The following is a 23617-nucleotide window of genomic DNA, read 5'->3' on the forward strand; positions in this document are numbered from 1 at the left end:
TTTGCTAGACCTCAAAACTACTTGGCACGTAAGATTTAAAGTTTCCCCTTTCTTTCAGTAGGGGGTGGGGGGATTGCTTGTAGCTTCGTAAAGTCCCAGCCTTTATACTTAATTTTTTTCTTTTGGTCTCGTGTTTCCCTGGTTTTCTTTATTTCTTTATTTAGTTTTTCTTTAGATATTTACCTGCTAAGCTCCTGGTGGTCCCGAGTGACCCCTGCTGTGAGCAGTGGCCTCCCTTTCTAGACTGTCCCTATCAACCTCAGGGGGACTAGAGTCTATATCCAAGGTGGGGGAATCCTTATTTTGTAACAATTTGGTTTTCAGGAGGATGCTCTTACATGTTGATAGGCAGCGGTACTCATGAGAGCCCAAGCACACTGACCAGGAGATTTACAAACTGATTTGAGTTGAGAAACCCTCTGAGGTTTCTTGGGAGCAAGAACAAAATGTTCCTTCCCCTTTTCCTTTTTCATTAAACATTGAGCCACCAGTCTCTATGGATGAGATCCCTCATATCCCACTAGGTTGGGGAATAAATCACTACAGAAGCAAAGCAAGGAGCAACAGAGAGATAGGTGAGGGCTGCTGGTGTCTTTGGTGGGGACAGCCACTGGGGAACTACTGATCTCTTTGTCTGCCACAAGGGATGTCATGGAGGAGATCTCTCTTGGTGTTGCAAGGAACATCATAACTAACATGGTGATGAAGAAAGGTAAGTAGTTTCTGGTTGTCCTTAAAAATCGGTAGGCATTAAATGTTATCCACTAGGTCAATAGCTCACATTTATATCAAGTGAATTAATGAACACTCATTATTAGGGGGAAAAGGATAAACACTATATAAGAATGAAAGGACAATTTACCAGAAACATATAAAATGACTACATTTTTATGCATCCAGTTATACTGCCTCAAAATACAATATAGAATTTAAAAAGCAATCTGACTACCCACAGTCATACTGGGGCATTTTAACATACCTCTCTCAGTAAAGGGGAGATCATGAGATAAGGTTTGTAATGATACAGATTTTAAAAACACAATAAGGTTTATCCATCAGATATACTGAAAATCTGTTATACCCAACAAATTATAGAATACACATTGTTTTCAACTATACTTGAAGGATTCTTAAAACTTGACCATATGAGATGTATCAGTTGAGACTGAAATCCACTGAAACAGACTCTTCCCACAAGAGTGTTAAACCAGTTAGTTTATTTTTTTCATGTTACAAGAAGTCCAGAAATAAGCAACCCATAGTTGCTTATACATAGCTAAATAATATGTCCTTATTATATAATCAGTAGTGTATGACTGTCATCCTATTGGTCTATTCTCTAGGAAAAAAGAAGAGATAAGACAAAGGGCAAATGGTAAAGTGAAAACGCCAGATGCGATGCTCCCATTTCCATGGAATTCTTTAGAACCGACAAGCAGTGACCTCTGCCTCCTTTCTCATTGGCCAGGACTGTGGGCTCATGGGCACTCACAGCTGCAAGGAAAGCTGGGAGATGAATCCTTAAGAACTGTCCACACTGCTAATTTGAACACAGTTGTATTGTTACTTGAAAGAAGGAGGGGAGGAATGGATATTGGGACAGCAACTTCTTTTGTCTCACACATTAGGCCATGTAGCAAGTCTCTAATAATTTTCTGTTTGAATCTATGTCTTATAGAATCTGTGTCACGAAGACTATGCATTCTGTACATAATGCAATTAATTTAGAAATCTATAACTAAAAGATAACTAAAATATGCACAGAGTCTGCACATTAAAATATATATTTCTAAATAACCTATAGTTTGGTCCAAGACATCTTGATGAGAAATGGACAATATTTAGTACTTAATTTCAATAAAAACATTATGTATCAAAACTTTTGTGATGTAGATCAAGGGGAATTTAGAGTGCTGTATAATCTTTAATACTCATCAATTAATGAGTTGTCACACTTTAAAGATTAAACACTCACTGATAAATACAATCACAGAACCATAACATTTATAAGGTTGGTCCCAGTATAACGTGACTTAAAAGTTGTGCCTGAAGGCTTTCTAAATTGGTCACAATAGGGTTTCTCTCCAGAGTGAGTTCTAAAATGAGTGAGATGTGAAGGACCTAAGGCTAGCCTGTAGTCATTTCATTCATATAGTTTCTGCCCTGTATGTATTCGTTTGTGCATTATAAGGTTAGTGCTGGTGCTGAATGCTTTTCCACACTGAATACATTTATAGGGCTTCTCTCCTGTGTGAGTTCTCATATGTACCCTTAGGCAAGAGGAATTTCTAAAGGCCTTCCCACATTCTTTACACTCATAGGTTTTCTCTCCAGTGTGAGTTCTCTTGTGCACAATAAGATAAGAGCCTGTACTGAAGGATTTTCCACATTGATTACACTCATAAGGTTTCTCTCCAGTGTGAGATCGTGTATGTTTCTTAAGGGATGACTGATCAATAAAGGATTTCCCACAGTCACTGCATTCATAGGGTTTCTCTCCAGTGTGGGTTCTCATATGTTTCTGAAGGGATGAAGGAACAGTGAAAGCCTTGTCACATTCCTTACAGTCATAGGGTTTCTCTCCAGTGTGAGTTCTTTTGTGCACATTAAGATGAGAGCTCTGGCTGAAGGATTTTCCGCAATGATTACACTTGTAAGGTTTCTCTCCAGTGTGTGATCTCACATGTTTCTTAAGGGAAGACTGAAAAACAAAGGCTTTCCCACAATTGCTACATTCATAACGTTTCTCTCCAGTGTGAGGTCTCACACATATCTGAAGGGACAAGGGGCCAGTGAAAACTTTCTCATGTTCATTACATTTTGAGCTTTCCTCCACAGTACACATTTTTTTGTGGAAACTAAGGGAAGATCTTTTTCCATAGTCACTGCATTCACAGAGTTTCTCTCCAGTAGGTATTTGTTCATGTACTGAAAAGGAAGAGTGTAAGTTGAAGGACATAAGATGTTGATTACACTCAGAAGATTTCTCTCCTGGGAGAGTTAAGTGTTTCCTAAGGGATGACTCTTGATTGAAAAATTTTCCACAACCATTAAATTCAATAATTTTCTCTCCAGTGTGAGTACTCACATGACTCCTAAGAGTTGAGGGATGGCCAGAGTCTTGCCCATATTCTTTATATTTGTTGCATTTCTCTCTCTTGCAATATCTTGGACAAATAAGGTGACAGTTCTTTCTAAAGAATTTTCCACAATGATTAAATTCCATTGGTTTCTCACCAGGGTGAGTTGCTGCCTACAGAATAAGGAATAAGTGGTGACTAAAGGCTTTCTCACTTTCATCACAGAGGAACTCACTCCCATGTGGATTCTGCCGTATATATGAAGCATATTATTATGACTAATATTTTTACCATTTTCAGGGTGTGTGTATACATTTTGCACTATTCTTTCAAGTTGAAATAGCTGAATACTCTTCCCAAGACCCCATGGTATTCATTCCCATCAAAGGGCATCCTAAATATAGTTTTTCTAGTCATGTGTGAAGAATGAATGATTTATTAAATACTTAATAATTGAATCACATTTAAGTAAATGTTTACTTTTTGATATTCTCTGCAAGGCAGCAAGTGTTGAGGTAGGTTTGGAGATTTCTCCAATTTTATGGGATTCATAAAGGCTTTCCTGAAGCAGCTTTCTGATGAGTGAATTCCACTTGCCTCAAGTGTCTCCCCTTGTTTGGGTGCTGCTGCTGTTTTAATTCCTTGAAATTCACAGAGTTCTCCCATTCTAAAAAACCAGGAACCATTTCTAGTGAATCTCACCGTTTTTATGCCATTGGAAGTTTTTTCCCCAGGAACATTCTGTGTAAGAATTGCATCTTTTGATTTAAGTTGAGTATCCTGGTCTGAAAGTGAATGGGGAAATTTTTTATAATTATTGGGAGAAAAAGTAGGGATGAAAGAAAAAAGGAGGCAGGCGCCCTATGGATTTGTTTTCAAATAATAACACTAAATATAGGAGGAAAATGTGAAAGAGAAGATGCAACCAGTGACCAGAGAAATTAATTTAGGAACTTGGCTCTGGAAAAAGATGCCAATGATAGGGACAAGCAATGGAAATGAGAGGTATTTTACTAAGGATTCTGGAGGCTTGAGACAATAAGAGAAGGTATTATCTGGAAAGCAAGTGGGGAGAACTGAACAAAAAGTATTCAAGGAAATGTGAAATTGAAAGAGTAATTAAAATAGTTTTTCCTTTGAGACCAAATGGAAGTATGAATGAATGGAGAGATGGTGAAAGAAGGAAAGCTCATGTAATGGCCTCTGCCTTCTTTCCCACAATGACTGACATTCCCAACTGTATCACCCCTTGCAGGCTGTGGCTATTCCATACAATGACCCCTTTCTGCCTGGGGCTCACCTCTATAAGCACCTTGGAGAATTCGTCTCTGCTCTGGCCTCAGCTCTTCCTGCTCCACCTCAGTGAACAGACTGTGTTTGCAGAGATGATGCCCTGCTCATGGGGAAAGACACATGATGTGGGGAGACTGTGAAGGAAACAAGAAATCTTTCCACAAAATTGATTCCAATACTTTGGTTTTAAAGGATTCTGAAGATAGGCAAGTGCAGCTTTAGGAGAAGCAAAACAATCAGATTATATAACTATTTCACAGGGCCCCAAAACAGACATGCATACTCCTTGTCCCACATGACCTGACTCTTGAATTCCAAGCCCAAGATCTGCAAACTACCTAAATTTTTTAAGGATCGAGAAAATACAATCAGTGCATTTTCATGGGAAGCCAAAAGACTGCCCCACAAGGGCAGGAACCATCCATTCTGTCTTTACCATGTACTACCATTCTCTTCACAGTTGCTGGAACAGATATGTGATGAAGAACTATTATGTGTATGAACAAATGAATACGAAGGAATGAGGTCAACTTTACCCACTGAGGCTAGGTTCCTAAAGTTCTCCAGCATCACGTCTCTGTACAGGATTTTCTGAGCAGGGTCCAGCAGTGCCCACTCCTCCTGTGAAAAGTCCACTGCCACTTCCTCGAAGGTCACCGAGTCCTAAAACATCACATGTACACAGGTTCAGCCAAGGACCATCTCTAACTCTGAACCAGAAAGATGGCGAGTGAGGCTGACAGGACTTGGGAAGGAGACCCAATGTGTAGGAAGCTCAGACGTGCTTCAGAGTTCTCATTATTTGACCCAAGGCTCAATTCTTGGAACTTTCCACTTTTGTCCTCACTCCCTGGACCATAACATCCAGCAGCTTAGCAGCTTTTCTAACACAGTGGAACTTATATTTCCACAACTAGGTTGTGAGGAATCTGCCAGTCTTATTGAAGATCAAGACTGAGCATACTGCAGAATGAGAAAAATACTTAGTGAAAAAAGTCTTTATTTTCCTTCATGGCACCGAGCAGAATATGGAACTAATACTCACCCTGGAGGATTATCTGAAAAAAAATTAACAAATGTTGAGGCCTTTCCTAAGACATCCTCTATCTCCTATTCTGAGAAGCCCAGAGAACTGGGGAAGCCTAAGGCCAGCCTGCCTGGGCTGTGAAGCTGTGGGTCATGGGCAAGAGATGTATCCTTTAGCAACAGCAATGATTTTTGGAAACAGTAACTTCCCACATACCTGTGACCAGGTTGCCAGCAATCCTGCAGCCATTCTTCCTCTTGTGTCTCCCTCCTGGCCAGGCTCCTGGACTGGAGCATGCAGACCTAGAGAAGAAGAAAGAAGCCATGAGAGTCTTGGCCTGACAGATATTCAACACTTACAGGCCTGGAAGCTTCCTCACACTAGCTTTAACAACGCACACACAAATGCACATATATGCACATATACATACAAACAATACATTACAGATTTTATCTCCCTATCCAAGAACAGTTAGGAATGGGAATACTGTATGTACTTATTATTATTTTTTTTGCGGTACACAGGCCTCTCACTGTCGTGGCCTCACCTGTTGCGGAGCACAGGCTCCGGATGTGCAGGCTCAGTGGCCGTGGCTCATGGGCCCAGCCGCTCCGTGGCATGTGGGGTCTTCCCGGACCGGGGCACGAACCTGTGTCTCCTGCGTCGGCAGGCAGACTCTCAACCACTGAGCCACCAGGGAAGCCCTGTATGTACTTATTTTTTTAACTTTTCCCTAGACTGAACCACCAAAAATGCCTAGAGTCACTCACAACTCAGGAGCAATGAGCGCTCTAGTGTTAAAATTCCTCAAAATGCCATCTGTCTGTATAAGAAACCAGGACTCCTTTGGCAAATAGCTGAGTCCAACGTGGAACAAGAAATGTGCAAGATGAGCCTGGAACAGCTTATACCAGAAAGCAAGGAGCCTACCACACAGGAGAAAACTTAAAAATGTTCCCACTGGCTTAAGATGGAACAATTTAATAAGAATAATGACTACAATCAGTTGAAATATACCAAATGTAAAACAAAGCCATGAGTCTATAGTGTTACTAAAAAAACCCTCAATGGTCACTATCAGAAGTGGCTAGGATATAATTTTGTTATTCTGAAAATTCGTGAAAAGAATCAAGCGTGTAGGGCTTCCCTGGTGGTTCAGTGGTTAAGAATCCACCTGCCAATGCAGGGGACGCAGGTTCGAGTCCTGGTCCGGGAAGATCCCACATGCCACGAAGCAACTAAGCCCGTGTGCCACAACTACTGAGCCTGCACTCTAGAGCCCATGAGCCACAACTACTGAGCCCACGTGCCACAACTGCTGAAGCCTGCGTGCCTAAAGCCCATGCTCCACAAGAGAAGCCACCACAATGAGAAGCCCATGCACCACAAAGTAGAGTAGCCCCTGCTTGCCACAACTAGAGAAAGCCTGCACACAGCAATGAAGACCCAACACAGCCAAAAATAAATAAAATAAATTTATTTAAAGAAATGTAATTAAAGAATCAAGTGTATCACCCCGTTCCCTCCTTTATGAACAATATTTTATGATTACCAAATAGTTGTGATAAGGGAAAGCTCTTTATAGAATAATTATAGAAACTTTATTAGGAGCTTCATTTATTATGAAGAAAATGCTAGAATCAGAAAGTCACCATTCTGCAACCACTAGTAAATTAATGGACCTAGGCAATGACAAGAAATGGCTATTAAAATATTAGATGAAAAGTGAATGGGGATGTTTATTTTCAACTTTTAATTTTAAATTATTTTGAAAAAATTTCAAACTCAAAAGTTGTGAGAATAGTGTAAATATGATGAACTTCCCTATACTCTTTATCAGTTGTTAAAGTTCTATCACATTTGCTTTCTTTCTCTCTCTGTAGGGGTGTGTGTGTGTGTGTGTGGGTGTTTCATCAAGAATGATATTGAGAGGAATCTACTTGAGAGGAAATTGCGGATGTCATGACCCTTTTCTCCTACATTCTTCAGAGTATCATAGGAACTTAGAACATTCTCTAACACAAACACAATGATTGAAAGCAGGATTTAATATTACTATCTATCATACAATCCATATGCAGAATTTTACCAACTGGCCCAATAATGTCCTTTATAGCAGTCACTTTTTAAACTTCCCATCCAGGATCACGCCCTCAAAGTATGTTTCTTTAATCTTCTTTAATCTGGACCAGTCCCTCAGCCTTTCCTCATCTTCCCAGGTTTGAAAAGTCCAGGCCAGATGTTTTACAGACAGCCTCAGTTTTGGTTTGTCTGTTGTTTTCTCATGATTAGATTCACAAAGTTCATTTTTGGATGATGTATTATGTGATTGATGCTTGTCCTTCTCTGCATCACTTCAGGAGGCTTATGATGCCAGTCTTGTCTCATTATCGATATTAACTTTGATCACTTGGTTAAGGTGGTATGCAGCATGTTTCCCCATTAAGTTACACTTTTTTTCTTTTGTAATTAACAAGAAATCTGAAGGAGATAATTTAAGACTAAGTACATGTGCTGGGAAACTTTATAAAGTAAGATCAAGCTGACACTGGGACCAACTGATAAATCTTAACATCTCAAAAGAGACATCTGGACATCATTAGTTCTGATATGATGTAACAAAAAACAACACCAATTATAAAATATTTTTGCCAAAAAAAAATCCTAACAAATCCTTTAATTAGCAGTTTATAGAAGAAGGGTAAGAGGAGACAGAGGACATGTTAAATGATATTATATACAGGACATAACCAGACAAATCCGGTTTGGAGGAGAAAGAGGAAGGGAGAACTCTTCCTGATTAAGAGACTTAAGAGGTGTAACAATCCATTGTAAAGTGTGGCCCTTAGATCTTGATTTGAACGACTATAAAAACATATTTGAGACACGTGGGGTTAACAGAACACAGACAGGGTATTAGACGATATTGGTAAAGAGAAAAGCATCCTGGGTTTCGGAACCAAAAAAAAAAAAAAAGAGAGAGAGAGAGAGAGAGAGAAGTCCCTGATATGCAGGAGCTGACCTGGTACTCTCAGCTAGGCCTTGCTGTTGTGATGAGCTGGCCTGAAACTCACAGCAACGTCTGGGTGTTCTCCTGTTTAACACCCAAAACAGCAACAAGACAAGGTCACTCTGTGACCATGATATATTGAGACAAAAGCAAGAACACTCTGTAACTGTGTTTGAACATGGACAAAATATAAACATTATTTACACCTCAGAAATGACCAAACATCCCCCTTTTCTGGCTAATATGAGTGACTGCTGCTTGTTTATCAATTATAATTTTAGCCTCTGTATAGTTTTCCCCCTTTGTAGGTAACGTTTACTAAGATTCCCAACACAGAATACCCTTGCACCCTACAACATCCAATCCAGAACTCACCCCAAAAGCACCTAATACGAGCTCCAATTCTTTTTTTTATAGGTTAGAAAAATGTGGTTTTTTTTTTTTATATTAAGGCTTTGTAGTTGCATTTACTAAGTTCCTGGTTTCAGCTGGCATCTTAAAAATATATCCCTTTAAGTTATGATTTTAGGTTCTCAATTGACAAAGGTCAACTAGACAATGACAAAGTCTAAAAAATGCCCAACATTGACAAAGAAATTAGTTTGAAAACTAGAAAATCTGCCTTCAAAAATAGCTATTTCTACCAAAGTGGACAAAAGGTATTGTTGTTGGATTAAACTACAGTTTTATTTTAAATATCACCATCCCTCTGGAAATACCACTATAGCTTGAAAAATCACATTCACTTACAACTCACACTCTTGATCCTTGAAATGACATCTTATAATTCCGATACGCAGTATGCTTCTGAGTCAGTAGTTTTATCCTGGATGCCCTTTAAAGCAACCTTTTGAATGTTAAAATGATGTATGACTTTTTATTAAACTTACTAGCCAATTTGCTAGTATGTATATCAAGAGCAATGTTCCCCCTTTTTCTTTTTTTTCAATATTTATTTATTTATTTGGCTGCACCAGGTCTTAGTTGTGGCACGTGGGATCTTCAATCTTCGTTGCAGCATGTGAGATCTAGTTCCTTGACTAGGGATCAAACCCAGGCCCCCTGCATTGGGAGTCTTAGCCACTGGACCACCAGGGAAGTCCCTCCCCTTTCTTTTTTAAAAGTAATTTAAATTTTTATTTTAATTGAGATAACAATGATTTATAAAATATAAGTTTCACGCGTTCAAAACCAAAGTCCTTAATAAGTCTTTTCTAACACTCTCTTACTGAGATATCCCACAGTTCACCATGGTGTGCATTCTGCCTTGCTGCAGTAAGTAATAAATCCAAGTTGTTTAACTCTGTGTGCCTCTGGTGGTCTTTAGCTAAAGACCACTGATAACATCAAGAAATACTGTTAATTTGGGTGTGTGTGATAATGGTGTTGTGATAATGCTAAAAACTTCTGTTAAAAGTTTATTTAAGGGCTTCCCTGGTGGCGCAGTGGTTGAGAGTCCGCCTGCCAATGCAGGGGACACGGGTTTGTGCCCCGGTCCGGGAAGATCCCACATGCCGTGGAGCAGCTGGGCCCATGAGCCACGGCCGCTAAGCCTGCGCGTCCGGGGCCTGTGCTCCGCAACGGGAGAGGCCACAACAGTGAGAGGCCTGCGTACCACAAAAAAAAAAAAAAAGTTTATTTAAAAAAATTTTTAAATTGAAGTATAGTTGATTTACAATGTTGTGTTAGTTTCAGGTGTACAGCAAATTCATTCAACTATATATGTGTGTGTATATATATATATATATATATATATACACACACACACACATATATATATTCTTTTTCAGATCCTTTTCCATAATAGGTTATTACAAGATATTGACTATAGTTCCCTGTGCTATACAGTAGGTCCTTAATTTTTATCTATTTTATATATAGTTTTGTGCATCGGTTAATCTCAAACTCCTAATTTATTTAAATTAGGAATTAAAAGTTTATTTTTATTAAATAATTGTCTTGTCAACCCTCAGAATGGGAGAAAACATTTGCAAATGAAGCAACTGACAAAGGATTAATCTCCAAAATTTACAAGCAGCTCATGCAGTTCAATATCAAAAAAACAAACAACCTAATCCAAAAATGGGCAGAAGACCTAAATAGACATTTCTCCAAAGAAGATATACAGGTTACCAACAAACATGAAAGAATGCTCAACATCACTAATCATTAGAGAAATGTAAATCAAAACTACAATGAGGTATCACCTCACACCAGTCAAAATGGCCATCATCAAAAAATCTACAAACAATAAATGCTGGAGAGGGTGTGGAGAAAAGGGAACCCTCTTGCACTGTTGGTGGGAAATGTAAATTGATACAGCCACTATGGAGAACAGTATGGAGGTTCCTTAAAAAACTAAAAATAGAACTACTATATGACCAAGCAATCCCACTACTGGGCATATGCCCTGAGAAAACCATAATTCAAAAAGAGTCATGTACCACAATGTTCACTGAAGCTCTATTTACAATAGCCAGGACACAGAAGCAACCTAAGTGTCCATCGACAGATAAATCGATAAAGAAGATGATGCACATATATACAATGGAATATTACTCAGCCATAAAAAGAAACGAAATTGAGTTATTTGTAGTGAGGTGGATGGACCTAGAGACTGTCATACAGAGTGAAGTAAGTCAGAAAGAGAAAAACAATTACCGTATGCTAACACATATATATGAAATCTTAAAAAAAAAAATGTTCTGAAGAACCTAGGAGCAGGACAGGAATAAAGACACAGACGTATAGAATGGACTTGAAGACACGGGGAGGGCGAAGGGTAAGCTGGGAAGAAGTGAGACAGTGACATGGGCTTATATATACTACCAAACATAAAATAGATAGCTCGTGGGAAGCAGCCACATAGCACAGGGAGATCAGCTCGGTGCTTTGTGACCACCTAGAGGGGTGGGATATGGAGGGTGGGAGGGAGACACAAAAGGGAGGGGATATGGGGATATATGTATATGTATAGCTGATTCACTTTGTTATAAAGCAGAAACTAACACACAATTTTAAAGCAATTATACTCCAATAAAGATGTTTAAAAAAAAAAAAGAATTGTCTCGTAAGTCTCTTGCTCTGTAACAGTTCTCCTTCCTCTTTTGCCCCCGGACTGGGTTAGGCTGGTTGCATCCTTATGATATCCTTTTCTTTTAGAGATACAACTCAAATTCTAGGTGAAATGACATGATGTTTGATATTTGTTTTAACATGCTCCAGGAAAACAAAACTCACTTATTATAGTAAGTAAGGGGAAGAATTAAGAGTGCAAAATCATGGTAATCATTGAAGCTGGATAATGGTTACAGGGAGGTTTCATCATAGTACTCTCCACTCCTATGTTTGAAAATCCATAATTAAAAGTTCTAAAGAAAAGAAAGATAACTTTCCATACAGAAGGGGACAGAGAGAAAATGTACTGGTCTGGACCTTGGCATCCGATATAGTAGAAAAAGAAAATCTTACGTTTTAGTCCAAATTCACATTACTTGTGTAATCCAAAATTATTCCCTTAAGAGAATAATTTTATTTAAAGAAGGTTCTAGGTTTCATTAAAGAGGGTCCCCCAGGCAATTAGTGTGAGCAAATGGACCTATCTCTGGAAAACTCAACTTCAAGCCAGGCCTCAAAGAATTCCCACAGATAAAATTCTAAGTAAACTGAGGAAGTCACAGTTAAAAAAATTATGAAACACAAATATATAAAATATATAATGTACCATGAGCGAGAAGCAGTCAAAACACAGGCAGCAGGAAGAAGAAAGCACAGTACGGCAGATATTAGACTTTTTAGACATTATGTAAAAAAAAACCCTACATTTAACAGGCTTAAAGAAATTAAGAGAAATATGGATGAATATAGAATAAGATACGCTAGAAATGATGAAACAGTTTTAAGAAACAAACGTAACATTTAGAAATGAAACAGATTCGTTGAAGTTAGAAATTCAATGCAACGATTAACTACCAGATTATAATTTTGTTACACCATTTGATGAGAAACTAGCTAGGAATTTCCTAGAATTAGTAAAAGACAATAACCTTTGGATCCAGGAAGCACAATAAATCCCAGGCTGAAAGAATAAAAAGAAATCCACACCTACATTTATTTTCTTCTTTTGTGTTTGATTTTTTCCCCCCCACAATCTTAAAAGTAGCCAGGGAAAAAACCTAGGTCACCTAAAAAGGACAGACAAACTGATGTCTCACGTCTCAAGAGCAACAAGGTATGTCAGAAGAAAGGATGACACCCTCAGTGTGCTGAGAGAAAAATAACTTAACAACTTAGAATTCTAAATCCAGTTAAAATATCTTCCTTAGGTTCAAGGGTGAATTTATGAAATCAAACCCTGAATCTAATCAAGCTTCTGGACTAACTAGTTTTAATAGGAAATACAGAGATAAACAAGTTAAATAACACAAAGCAGCAGCAATCAGCTAAATCCATAATGCAGGACAAACGCCTTGATATCTCCAATAAGTCAGTGGATTAAAAAAAAAAAGGAAAAAGGAGGAGGAGGGGATAAAACAAACTTAAGAGATACATATTCAAAAAAACAAGGTGGGTACTCTGTTAAGATCCTGATTTGAACAAACTGTAAAAAGATATTCTGGAGACAACTGGGGAACTTTGGAGATTGCCAGGTGGGAAAACGCGGTGATGGTTATGTACCAGCCAGAGACGCATGCTTAAGTACCGATGAAAGGACATGACGTCCAGAATCTGCTGTAAAAACACTCCAGAAAAAAGAAAAAGCAGGTGACTAGGCTACCAGCACTGTCCAACTCTTATGTACACTACCTAATACAATAGACACCATTTACATATGGCTATTGAGCACCTGAAATGAGGCTAGTGTTATTTAAGTAATTTAAATTTTAACTTAAATTTGAATAGCCACATATGGCTAGTGTATTAGACAGATCAGGCCTACGGGATCCAAGAATGGTAAAATATCGATAATTGTGAAAACTGAGTGTTGAAGATATGATTCGCTATATTATTTTCTCTACTTTTGTGTGTGCTTGAAAATTCCATATGAAAAGCTTAAAGTTTTAAAAGGGGAGTAAAATAAAGACATTTTAAAGTAAAGACCCAAGAGAGCTTACCCATCTAAAGATCATCACTAAAGTAAATTCTCAGTATTCCAGGAAATAGGAATTTGTATGTCTGAAATGTTAAGTGAACTTTGATTATATAAAATAATAATAGCAATATCTAATTTGTGAGATGGAAAAGCAAGCTGGAATGCTACTGAATAATAAAAATATATAAATTGGGAGGGATGTGACTGTAGTCTTATGCTTCTGGTATTCTTCCGTTAGAGAATAAAGGTATTGATTAGCTTTAGACTTTAAGTGTGCATGATAAAATAGCTAGGGCAACTACTGAAGAACACAGTGGGCTTAACTCACAGGCTAGAAGAAACAATGGAATGAGGAAAAAACTTCAATTATTACAAAGGCAACAAAAATAAGCAGGGGAAAAAACAACAAAAGCAAGTAAAATAAACAGCATGTTGTAAGATGGCAGAAAATGTCTTTATCAATAATCACAATAAATGTACAAATAAATAGACTGAACTCTATAGTTTAAAAACAAAGACTGCCATGTTAGATTAAGATAAATTTCAGCTCTATGCTGTTTCACGAGATGCACTAAAAACAAAACAACACAGAAAGATTAAATCTCAAAAATGGAAATGATATACCAGGCAAATATTAACCAAAATAAAGTTTGTTTGGCTAACTTAATTTCACACATTTTTAAGACAAAAGGCACTACAACAGGTAACTACATTAGGATATAAGATTCAATTAACGAGAAAGTATAAAGATTCTGAAGTTGTATACACAAGTAACATAGTCTCATAAAATTTATACACAGAAGCTAACAGAATTAAAGTAGAAACTGACAAACCTCCATCAGTGTAAGAGACTTTAACACACTATTCTGAGTAATGGATAATCAGAGGAAAAAAAGAGGATTTTAAGGTCTGAATAGTAAAATGAACATCCTTCATCTAAAACACAGACACTACTCTCAATAGAGAATACATATCTTTCTCAAGCATAAGTGGAATGTTTACAAAACTGACCCTACTGCTATACTATAAAGTTAGTCTTAATCCTTTCAAAGAAGATGTATACAGATATGTTCTCTGACCAAAATGAAATTAAGTTATATATTAATTACAAAAGAAAATTATGTTGAACCATATGAAACTGCCATTTTTATAGGTTAAAGAAAAGGTTGAATGTTAGCAGTTTCACCATAGTTCAATCTAATAGAAAAAAGCCATTGACATCTGGAGTTTAGAGAACATTACTACACTTATGAAGAACTCATGGGTAAAAGATATAATTAATGAATTAAATTAGAAATTAAAAAATACATTAATACTATGGTATTGATCAGTGCTAAGTACCAAAACTTGTAGGTTGCAGCTAAAGTGGGCCTTAGGAAAAAAAAAAGTAGGCTTTATTTACTTATATTAGAAAAAAAGTTAAAAATTAGTCTAAGTTTCCAATTTAAGAATTTAGGGAATTCCCTGGCAGTCCAGTGGTTAGGACTCAGCACTCTCACTACGAAGGGCCTGGGTTCGATCCCTGGTCAGGGAACTAAGATCCTGCATGCCACGTGGCGTGGCCAAAAAAAATTTAGAGGAAAAAAATCTCAAAATAAATTTTAAAAAATTGAAGGAAAGAAAGAATAATATGATGAACTAGAAAATAAAAATCCAGAAGAGATCAAACAAAAACAATTGATTCTTTGAAAATTAATAGGAAAAATCATGCAAGATTATTCAAGAAAAAAAAGAGGGAGAAGGTGCAAAGAAAATTGAAAAGCAAAAAAAGAACACAATTATAGATACTGCAAAGATTAAACATGTAAGATATTGTGAATAACTGTATGCTAATCAAGCTCAGAAGTCACAGGAAATAGCTCAATTCCTAGAGAAATAAGACTAGAAATAACAAACTGAATAGTCCTAAAATAATTATCAAAAATGACCTGGACAGTGATAGTTGCACAACCCTGTGATTGTGACTAATGCCACTGAATTGTATGCTTTAAAATGTTTATAATGGCAAATTTTATATTGTATATATTTTACCACAATTTAAAAAAATGTATAAAAGTGGAATAACCTGGGTTGTTGCTGACCCCCTCAGAGAGACTCCAGGTCTCTCCAGCCCAAATAATTCACTGCCTAGATAGATTCTTTAAAAAACAAAACAATAACCAAAAAAACAAAAACAAAATAAAGAACTAGGCATATAAACTTCTCCCATGAAGAAAACACCAGGCTCAGAGGTTTTATAGATCAGTTCTGCCATTCAAAGAAGAGAGAATTCTAATCTGACTCAAATCTTTCAGGGATTAGACACACTTATGCAAAACTCCAGAAATGTGCACGATCCAAAACGTCATGTGTGCATTTTGATTAATCTATGACAGTACCTTACATAATTACCATGGGGGGAAAGAAGGGGAGGGGATGGACAGGCCACTTTTAAGATGATGTCACAAAACAGTTTGCCTTATCAAAGGGATTACCTTGATTAAGTAGATAAAGGAAGAGGAATGTTCCTTGAAATTGGTATAATACTGATATCAAACATGACAGCCATTATAAGAAAACAAAATGATACGGAGGTCTCATTAATAAACATAGATACAAAGAGTCTATAGAAAATAAGTCCAAATCAAATACATCAAAAAGTGAGAAAGATAATACACCAGAATCAAGTTGAGTTTATCCCAGGAATGCAAGAGAGGCTTACTAGAAAATCAATTAATGTCATTTGTTTCATGAATAGATCAAAGTAGAAAACAGTATGATCATCTCAATAATACAGTAAAAGTGTTTGATAATACCCAACATTGCATGATTTAAAAATAATTTTAGCCAACTCTATTAAAAAAAACTCAATTTTTAAAATGGGCAAAATATCTATTTTTCTAAAGAAAATACAATGGCCATTAAGCATATGAAAATATGCTTATTATTAGCCACCAGGGACATGCAAATGAAAACCACAAGATACCACTTGACACTCATTTTGATAGTCATAACCAGAAAGACAAATAACAATTGGTGAGTATGTGGAGAAATCAGAACTCATTTGCTGGTGGTAAAGAATAATGGTGCAGTCACTTTAGAAAACAGTTTGGTAGTCCATCAAAATGTTAAATATACGATTATCATATGAATCAGCGTTCCACTCCTAGGTATAAACCCAAGAGAAATGAAAATGTAAGTCTACGCAAAAACTTTAACAAGAATGTTCATAACAGCATTATTTACAATAGCCCAAATGTGGAAATAACCCAAATGACCATCAAATTATGAGTGGATAAATAAAATGTGATGTATCTATACAAAAGAATATTTTTGGCCATTAATAGGAATCAGTACTGACACTTGCTACAATGTGGATGAACCTTGAAAACACTATAGTGAAAAAAGTCATTCTCGAAAGACAAAATATTATATGATTCCATTTATATGAAATGTCCAGAATGGACAAGTCTATAAAGACAAGAAATAGATTAGTGAGTGGTGGCCTGGGGGGTAGGGAAGAATGGGGAGTGAGTGCTAATGAGTATGGGATTTCTTTCTGGGATGATGAAAATTTTCTAAAATTATATTGTGATGATGGTTGCACAACTCTGGGAATATACTAAAATTCACTGAATTGTACACTTTAGTTACGTTAATTATAGTAAACGAGGAAAAGAGGAATAGAAGGAAATGTCTTTAAACCTGAAAATGTATCGAAAACATAGAGCAAGCATTTCAATTTACTAGATACAAGCTGAAGGCCTTTGAGACACAGAAAAAGAAGTGGCTCCTTCTACTAATCATGATACAGACAGTGCAGTAAGTTGGGGAGAGCGGAAAAGGATGGGGAGACATGATAGGTTGGAGGACTGTAAAAGAAGAATAAACCTGTCATTCATGGATGATATGTAAACATCCAAAATCATCTATAGGTTAAGATTATTTGAAAACTAAGAGAGGTGTGCAACTTGCTGGATGCAAAATACACGTTCTGAGCGCTCAAAATAGAACGGGGGCAGTTGGCAATATCTAGGAATATTACACATGACCCAACAACTTTAGTTCTAAAAATCGACCTTAAAGTCCTAAGTACAGAAATATGAAGAAACATGCACAAGCCCATTCAGATGGGAACAACTCAATCGTCCACCAATAGTGGACTAGGCTGCTTCCACACACTAGAGAACTGTAAGCCAGATCAAAGAAAAAAAAAAAGGGCAGATCTCCGTGAACTGATGAGTACTTCAAAAAATGTCATAACGGAAGAAAATGAGGTACAAGAAAGGGCATCTTCTTAAGGAAAAGTAGTCAGACTTGGGGGAGGCCTTTTAAAGAGGGGAGGACAGGTGATGGAGAAAAGACCCTGCGGACGCGCCCTGCCCTTATTTCCAGACCCGCCTCCTCCCGGGGACAGACCGCCCGAGCAGTCGTCCGGGAGACGGGAAGAAGCCGCGGCCCCAGCAGGCGCGATTGTAACGGGTCGGGGCTTGGAGGACAAGCGGGGCGTCCTGAGGCCCCGGGCGGGAAGTCGCGCGTGAAGCCCGGCAGGAGGCCCCGCGGCCCGGGAGCAGCTGGCGCCGTAAACCTTACCCATGACCCCTCCCCACTATCGACCGGCCCTTCCAGACTCGTGGTCGGAACCTGGACTTGGGCCCAGCCGGATCAAACGCCAACGGATATGGAAACGGGTAAGATGCGCGAAGTAGCTATTGAGGACAAAGCCGCCAGCGGACGCGCACCTCCGCTTCGGGTCCCGGGCCTGAGGCTCCCGCCTCCAGTAGTTCAGTACCCCCCGGAACTCCGATCGGGGAGCGGGGCTGGGAGGCGGGTCCGGAGAGAGTGGCTGAGGCCTGGTCAGGGAGCCTGGGCACAGAATTGAGGCGAAGTGCAGGCAAGTTTATTTTAAGCGAAGGAGGCTTATCAAGTAGAGTAACTTACTCTTGATTGCACACTTAAGTAAAATGGTGCGCAGGCACTTGAGCCCGGGTCTTTTACTCCATATGGTCTCCTCGATGGAAAAAAGTAGAGGTCCCCAAGGTTTTGAAAAGGAGACTGAGCAGTCAGAAGGGAAAAGGAGTCCAAACTTCACTACTCAGCCGTTATGGATTCTCTTGCGGGGTCACTGCCCCTCCCCTTCCTAACCAAAGCAAGTCCCCCAGAAGTCAGAGAACTTTTTTGTCTGGACTCGAATTTAAACAATGATTATCCTGGTATTAAAAACAAAAACAGTCTCGATCAGCACTTTAAGCTACCCGCCAAGAAATGGATTTTATCAGGGCCAAAAGAGGGCTGATTCTTAAATATGCATAACCGGAACCATGATTTAAAACGGAAATCTGGTAGTAGAGAAAAGACAGATTTTAAGGTGCTTTGGGGTTGTTGTTACTACAGTTAGACAGCCCGAAATAAGGATTTTAAAAATTTCAATAGCTTCCTCTCTGTGCCTTTTCTAGAACCCCCATGAATAAAACATCTGCCTAGACAAAAAAACTTAATCATTAGGAGGATCCTTATTATTTAATGGAATCACCCATATCTGGAGATCTGTATTTAAAAGCTCAACCCCTCCCAGCTGACCATGCCTCTCAGGCAGATCGGTTCTATAAAATATCTGCCCATGTAAAGAAGGGCCCAGGAATCTTAGGCACTTAATTACTAATATTAAAGACTAGAAGCATGTGTTTAAACCGGAAAAATATTAATCTACGTTCCATTCCAAAAATATTTTAAGGAGGCTAGGTTCTTTCACCACATAATGAGCACAGCCTGACAAGGCAGTATCATGTGAACTGTGGACTCCAGGCTTTGCTCAAGGAAAAAAAGCAGGATGTTTTGAGGCAGAAGTGCCCACTAGCCTTTCTCAGCTCCACTGTAAACACATGGGGGTTAGCGTCCCCAACCCTCTTCAAAGTTGAAAACATCAGTACAACTTAACAGTTGGCCCTCTGGGTTCTGTACCTGCAAATACAACCACCTATGAATGGTGTAATGCTGTAGTACATATTCATTGAAAAAAATCTACATATGAATGGACCCATGCAGTTCAAAATCTTGTTGTTCAAGGGTCAACTGTAATGACGCATATCCATTAGAGTATCATACAGGGTATTTTTCACTGCCCTAAAAATCCTCTGTGCTTTGCTTATACATTCCACCCATCACTCTCACCAATCCCTGGCAACCACTGATCTCCACAGTTTTGCCTTTTCCAGAATGTCATATAGTTGGAATCATACAGTATGTAATCTTTCCAGATTGGCTTCTTTCACTTAATAATATGCATTACTTAGTATATGCATTAAGGTTCTTCCATGTCTTTTCATGGCCTGATAGTTCATTCATTTTAAGCACTGGATAATATTGTGTTGTTTGGATGTGCCAGTTTATCCATTCACCTTCTGAAGGACATCTTGACTGCTTCCAAGTTTTGGCAATTATGAATAAAACTACTATAAACATTCATGTGCAAAGAAACAAAAAAAACCCAAAGCATGCATGTACTGGTTTTTGTGTGGACATAAGTTTTCAACTTACTTGGGTAAATGTCAAGGAGTGTGAATACTGTATCACTTGGTAGGACTATGTTTAGTTTTGTAAGAAACCACCAAATTGTATCCCAAAGTGGCTGTACAATTTTGTATTCCCACCAGCAATGAAATGAAACTTCCTGTTGCTCTATATCTTCACCAACATTTATCATTATCAGTGTTCCAGATTTTGGCCATTCTCACAGATTCATAGATTTGTAGTGGTCTCTTTTTTTCATGTGGGCCATCTTTTCAAATGCTTATTTGCTATCTGCATATCTTCCTTGGTGAGGTGTCTATTAAGGTCTTAGTCCATTTTTAATCAGCTGTTTATTTTCTTATTGCTGAGTCTTAAGAGTCCTTTATCAGTTGTGTCTTTTGCAAATATTTTCTCTCAATTTGTGCTTGTCTTCTCATTCTCTCAACAATGCCTTTTTTAGAGCAGAAGTTTTTAATTTTAATAAAGTCCAGTTTATCAATTATTTCTTTTATGGATCATGTCTTCCATGTCATATTTTTTAAAGTATTGCCACATCCAAGGTCTTCTAGGTTTTCTTCTAGGTTATCTTCAAGGAGGTTTATAGTTGTGTGTTTAACACTTAGGGCTGCAATGCATTTTGAGTTAATTTTTGTGATGAGTGCAAGGCCTGTGTCTAGATTTATTCTTTTGCATGTGGGTGTCTGGTTGTTCCAGCACCATCTGTTGAAAAGAATTATATTTACTACATTCCATTTCCTTTGCTTCTCTATCAAAGATCAGTTGACCATATTTATGCTCAACATCATTAGTCTTTAAAAGTATGGCTTTACCTTGAAAAAAAAAACACACAAAGAAAGGCAACTCATTTAAATAAAAATTTACTTGGTTTTCTTTCCCAGTATCAATTTTCTTGTATGCAGTAAGTGAAAACATGTACTCCAAAACTTTCCCAAGGTCTTATTTAAAAACCTCTTTGTAACAAAGGTTTTTCATTAAAAAAAAAAAAATTTTTAGGATTTTTATTTATAAAAAATATATAAAAGATATTCATTGAAAGCATTCTAATTGTTTTTACATTCATACATAATCTCTCCAGTGTGACTTTTACAATAAATTAACATAGCCTTTTCCACACTCCCTATATTTATAATCTATGGTTCTTCTCCAGTATGGATCATGTTTCCTAATGACAAAGAACAATCAAAGGCTTTCCTATATCCCTTTCATTCAGGGGATTTCTCATTATGTGTGCTTTCATACTTTCCCAAAGCAGAGAATAAAAACTAAAAAAAATCCTATACTTTTTACATTCGTAATATTTTCACACCCGTGAACTCACAGCTGAATATTAAAGTATAAGGCAGAGCAAAAGGCTTCCCACATTCCTTACAATAAGGTTACCTCCACTATGAATTAGTACATGTTCAGTAAGTGTGAAAGTATCAAAGGCTTTCCCACACTCTTTACAAGCGTTAAGTTCTCTCTCAAATGTGAATGTGTATACATTCAGAAAGGCATGAAGTATTACTAAAGGTTTTCCCATATTCCTCATATATATGGCTTCTCCCCACTGTGAGTTCTTAAATGTTTAATAAGACATGTGGATCGAGTAAAGGATTTCCCACATCCCTTACATTCAAAAGGTTGTTCACCAGTGTGAGTTCTCATGTGCACTGTAAGGCCTGATGAAATAGTGAAGGCTTTCCCACATTTTTTACATTTATACACTTCTCTCCAGTATGTGTTTCTTTTATGTTGACTAAAGTACCAGGATTATCTAAATGCTTTACCACATTCTTTACATTCAAAAGGTCTTTCTGTGCACTCTTTATTTTTTTAATTTTTAAAAATTTAATTATTTTTGGCTACACCAGCATATGTGGGATCTTAGTTCCCCAACCTGGAATAGAACCTGTGCCCGCTGCATTGGAAGCGTAGTCTTAACCACTGGACCACCAGGGAAGTCCCTACACCGTGCATTCTTAAATGTCAAATAAGAAATGAGAATCAAATAAAGGCTTTCCCACAGTGCTTATAATTACAAGGTTTTACCCCAGGGTGAGTTTCCAGGTGACTCTTAAAGCAAGATGAAATACTAAACATTTTCCCACATTCCTTACAATGATAAGGCATCTCACCAGTGTGAATTCTTCATATGTACAGTAAGGTATGAGGAACTAACAAAGGCTTTTCCACATTCTCCAGTTTAAATTTGCATGTGAATACTGTTTTAAGAAAAGTAAACTCTGGGCTACACTCCTTACAAACACAGCGTTTCTAGTATAAAATCTTATATGCTTAGCAAGATCTGGGGAATAAGAAAAGCCTTTTTCAAGTTTCTTACATTTCACAGGCATCAGTCCTCTGTGAATTCTTAAATGCTGAACAACATGAAGATTGAGTGAAAGTCTTCCCATATCCTTTACACTCATAGGATATTTCTCTAGTGAGTTCGCATATGTACAAAAAGGTTTGTAGAATGTGAAAGAGCTTTCCTACGTTCTTTAAAAGCATACGTCCTCTCTCCACCATGAAAAAAAAAGTTCCCTAAGGTACGAGGAAGAAGGTAAGCCTTTCTTACAGTCAGCGCATTTATAGGGTTCTCTTGAGTGTAAGTTTTCTTGTGAACCAGGTGTAAATTTTGTTTGAAGGCTGTTTCACACCGATTATACTCAGGAGCATTCTCTCCAGAATGGGTTTTCTTGTGTAGATCAAGGGCACAGTTCTTTATGAAGGCATTTTCACACTGATAACACTCACAAGTTTTCTTTCTAATGTAAGTTTTCCTTTGAGCCTTAAGGCATGAGTGTTCACTCAAGGCTTCTTCACAATGGTTAAAATTGATTTCTCTCCAGTGTAGTTTCTCTCCTGTTGATGAAGAGATTAATGATGACTTAAAAAGTTTTCCAACCTTGTTATATTCAGAGATTTTCCCCTCTGCCTTGTTTTTCTATACAAGAAACAAATTAGTATGGCTGAAGTTTTTTATTTGTTTTTGTTTTTCTTCCATTTTCACTGCAATGCATGGTTCCAGACCCTCAGTGCTTTCAAGCAGAATGAAGTGATCATTCTGCTAGAAAGTTTTGTTGTATTCTTTACTTTCAAAGGGATTTTTATAGAGTTTAGCTGATAATTGATCAAGATGAAATTATTTATCAAAAACTTCATCTGGGGCTTCCCTCGTGGCGCAGTGGTTGAGAGTCCACCTGCCGATGCAGGGGACATGGGTTCGTGCCCTGGTCCGGGAAGATCCCACATGCCACAGAGCGGCTAGGCCTGTGAGCCACGGCTGCTGGGCCTGCGCGTCCGGAGCCTGCGCTCTGCAACAGGAGAGGCCACAACAGTGAGAGGCCCACGTACCACAAAAAAAAAAAAAAAAGAAAGAAAAAAACTTCATCTGAATGACATATATGGGAATATTCAGCTGAGTGAACTCTGTGTGAAGAAATATATCGTGAGGGGTGTTTAAAGTTTTTGCCAAATTCATGATGCCCAGAGACTATGAAAAACAGGTGAATGACACTAGTCTCAAATATCTGTCATGGTTATCGTGCAGCTTTCCTATCTTATGGAACTGCTAATTTTCCACTAGTGTGGAAGGCAAGGAATTATATCTTGTGAATCTT

General features: G+C 37.9%; 1 protein-coding gene across 5 annotated transcripts in view; it reads right to left on the reverse strand.

Annotated features, from left to right (window-relative positions):
* Nucleotides 1–21: 21 nt before the first annotated feature.
* Nucleotides 22–23617, reverse strand: part of LOC111166140 (zinc finger protein 177-like) — a 41095-nt gene continuing 17499 nt past the window's right edge. For 2 of the 5 annotated variants that reach the window (XM_030764456.2, XM_089905497.1), the window contains exons 4-8: nt 5617–5702; nt 4910–5036; nt 4381–4473; nt 3783–3865; nt 22–3253 (exon numbers count right to left, since the gene is read on the reverse strand). In XM_030764456.2, the coding sequence (XP_030620316.1) occupies nt 2144–3253; nt 3783–3865; nt 4381–4473; nt 4910–5036; nt 5617–5702 (1499 nt within the window). In that variant the 3' untranslated portion in view covers nt 22–2143. Of the gene's footprint in view, nt 3254–3673; nt 3866–4380; nt 4474–4909; nt 5037–5616; nt 23312–23617 lie in introns of all 5 variants that reach the window. The other 3 variants (XM_089905498.1, XM_089905499.1, XM_089905500.1) reach the window with 3 other exon arrangements.

Source organism: Delphinapterus leucas, unplaced genomic scaffold, assembly GCF_059928025.1.
Source record: "Delphinapterus leucas isolate spDelLeu-1000000601 "Yukka" unplaced genomic scaffold, BTC_Dleu_Yukka2 spDelLeu_asBTCV2_sq25, whole genome shotgun sequence".
NCBI classification, from domain to species: domain Eukaryota; kingdom Metazoa; phylum Chordata; class Mammalia; order Artiodactyla; family Monodontidae; genus Delphinapterus; species Delphinapterus leucas.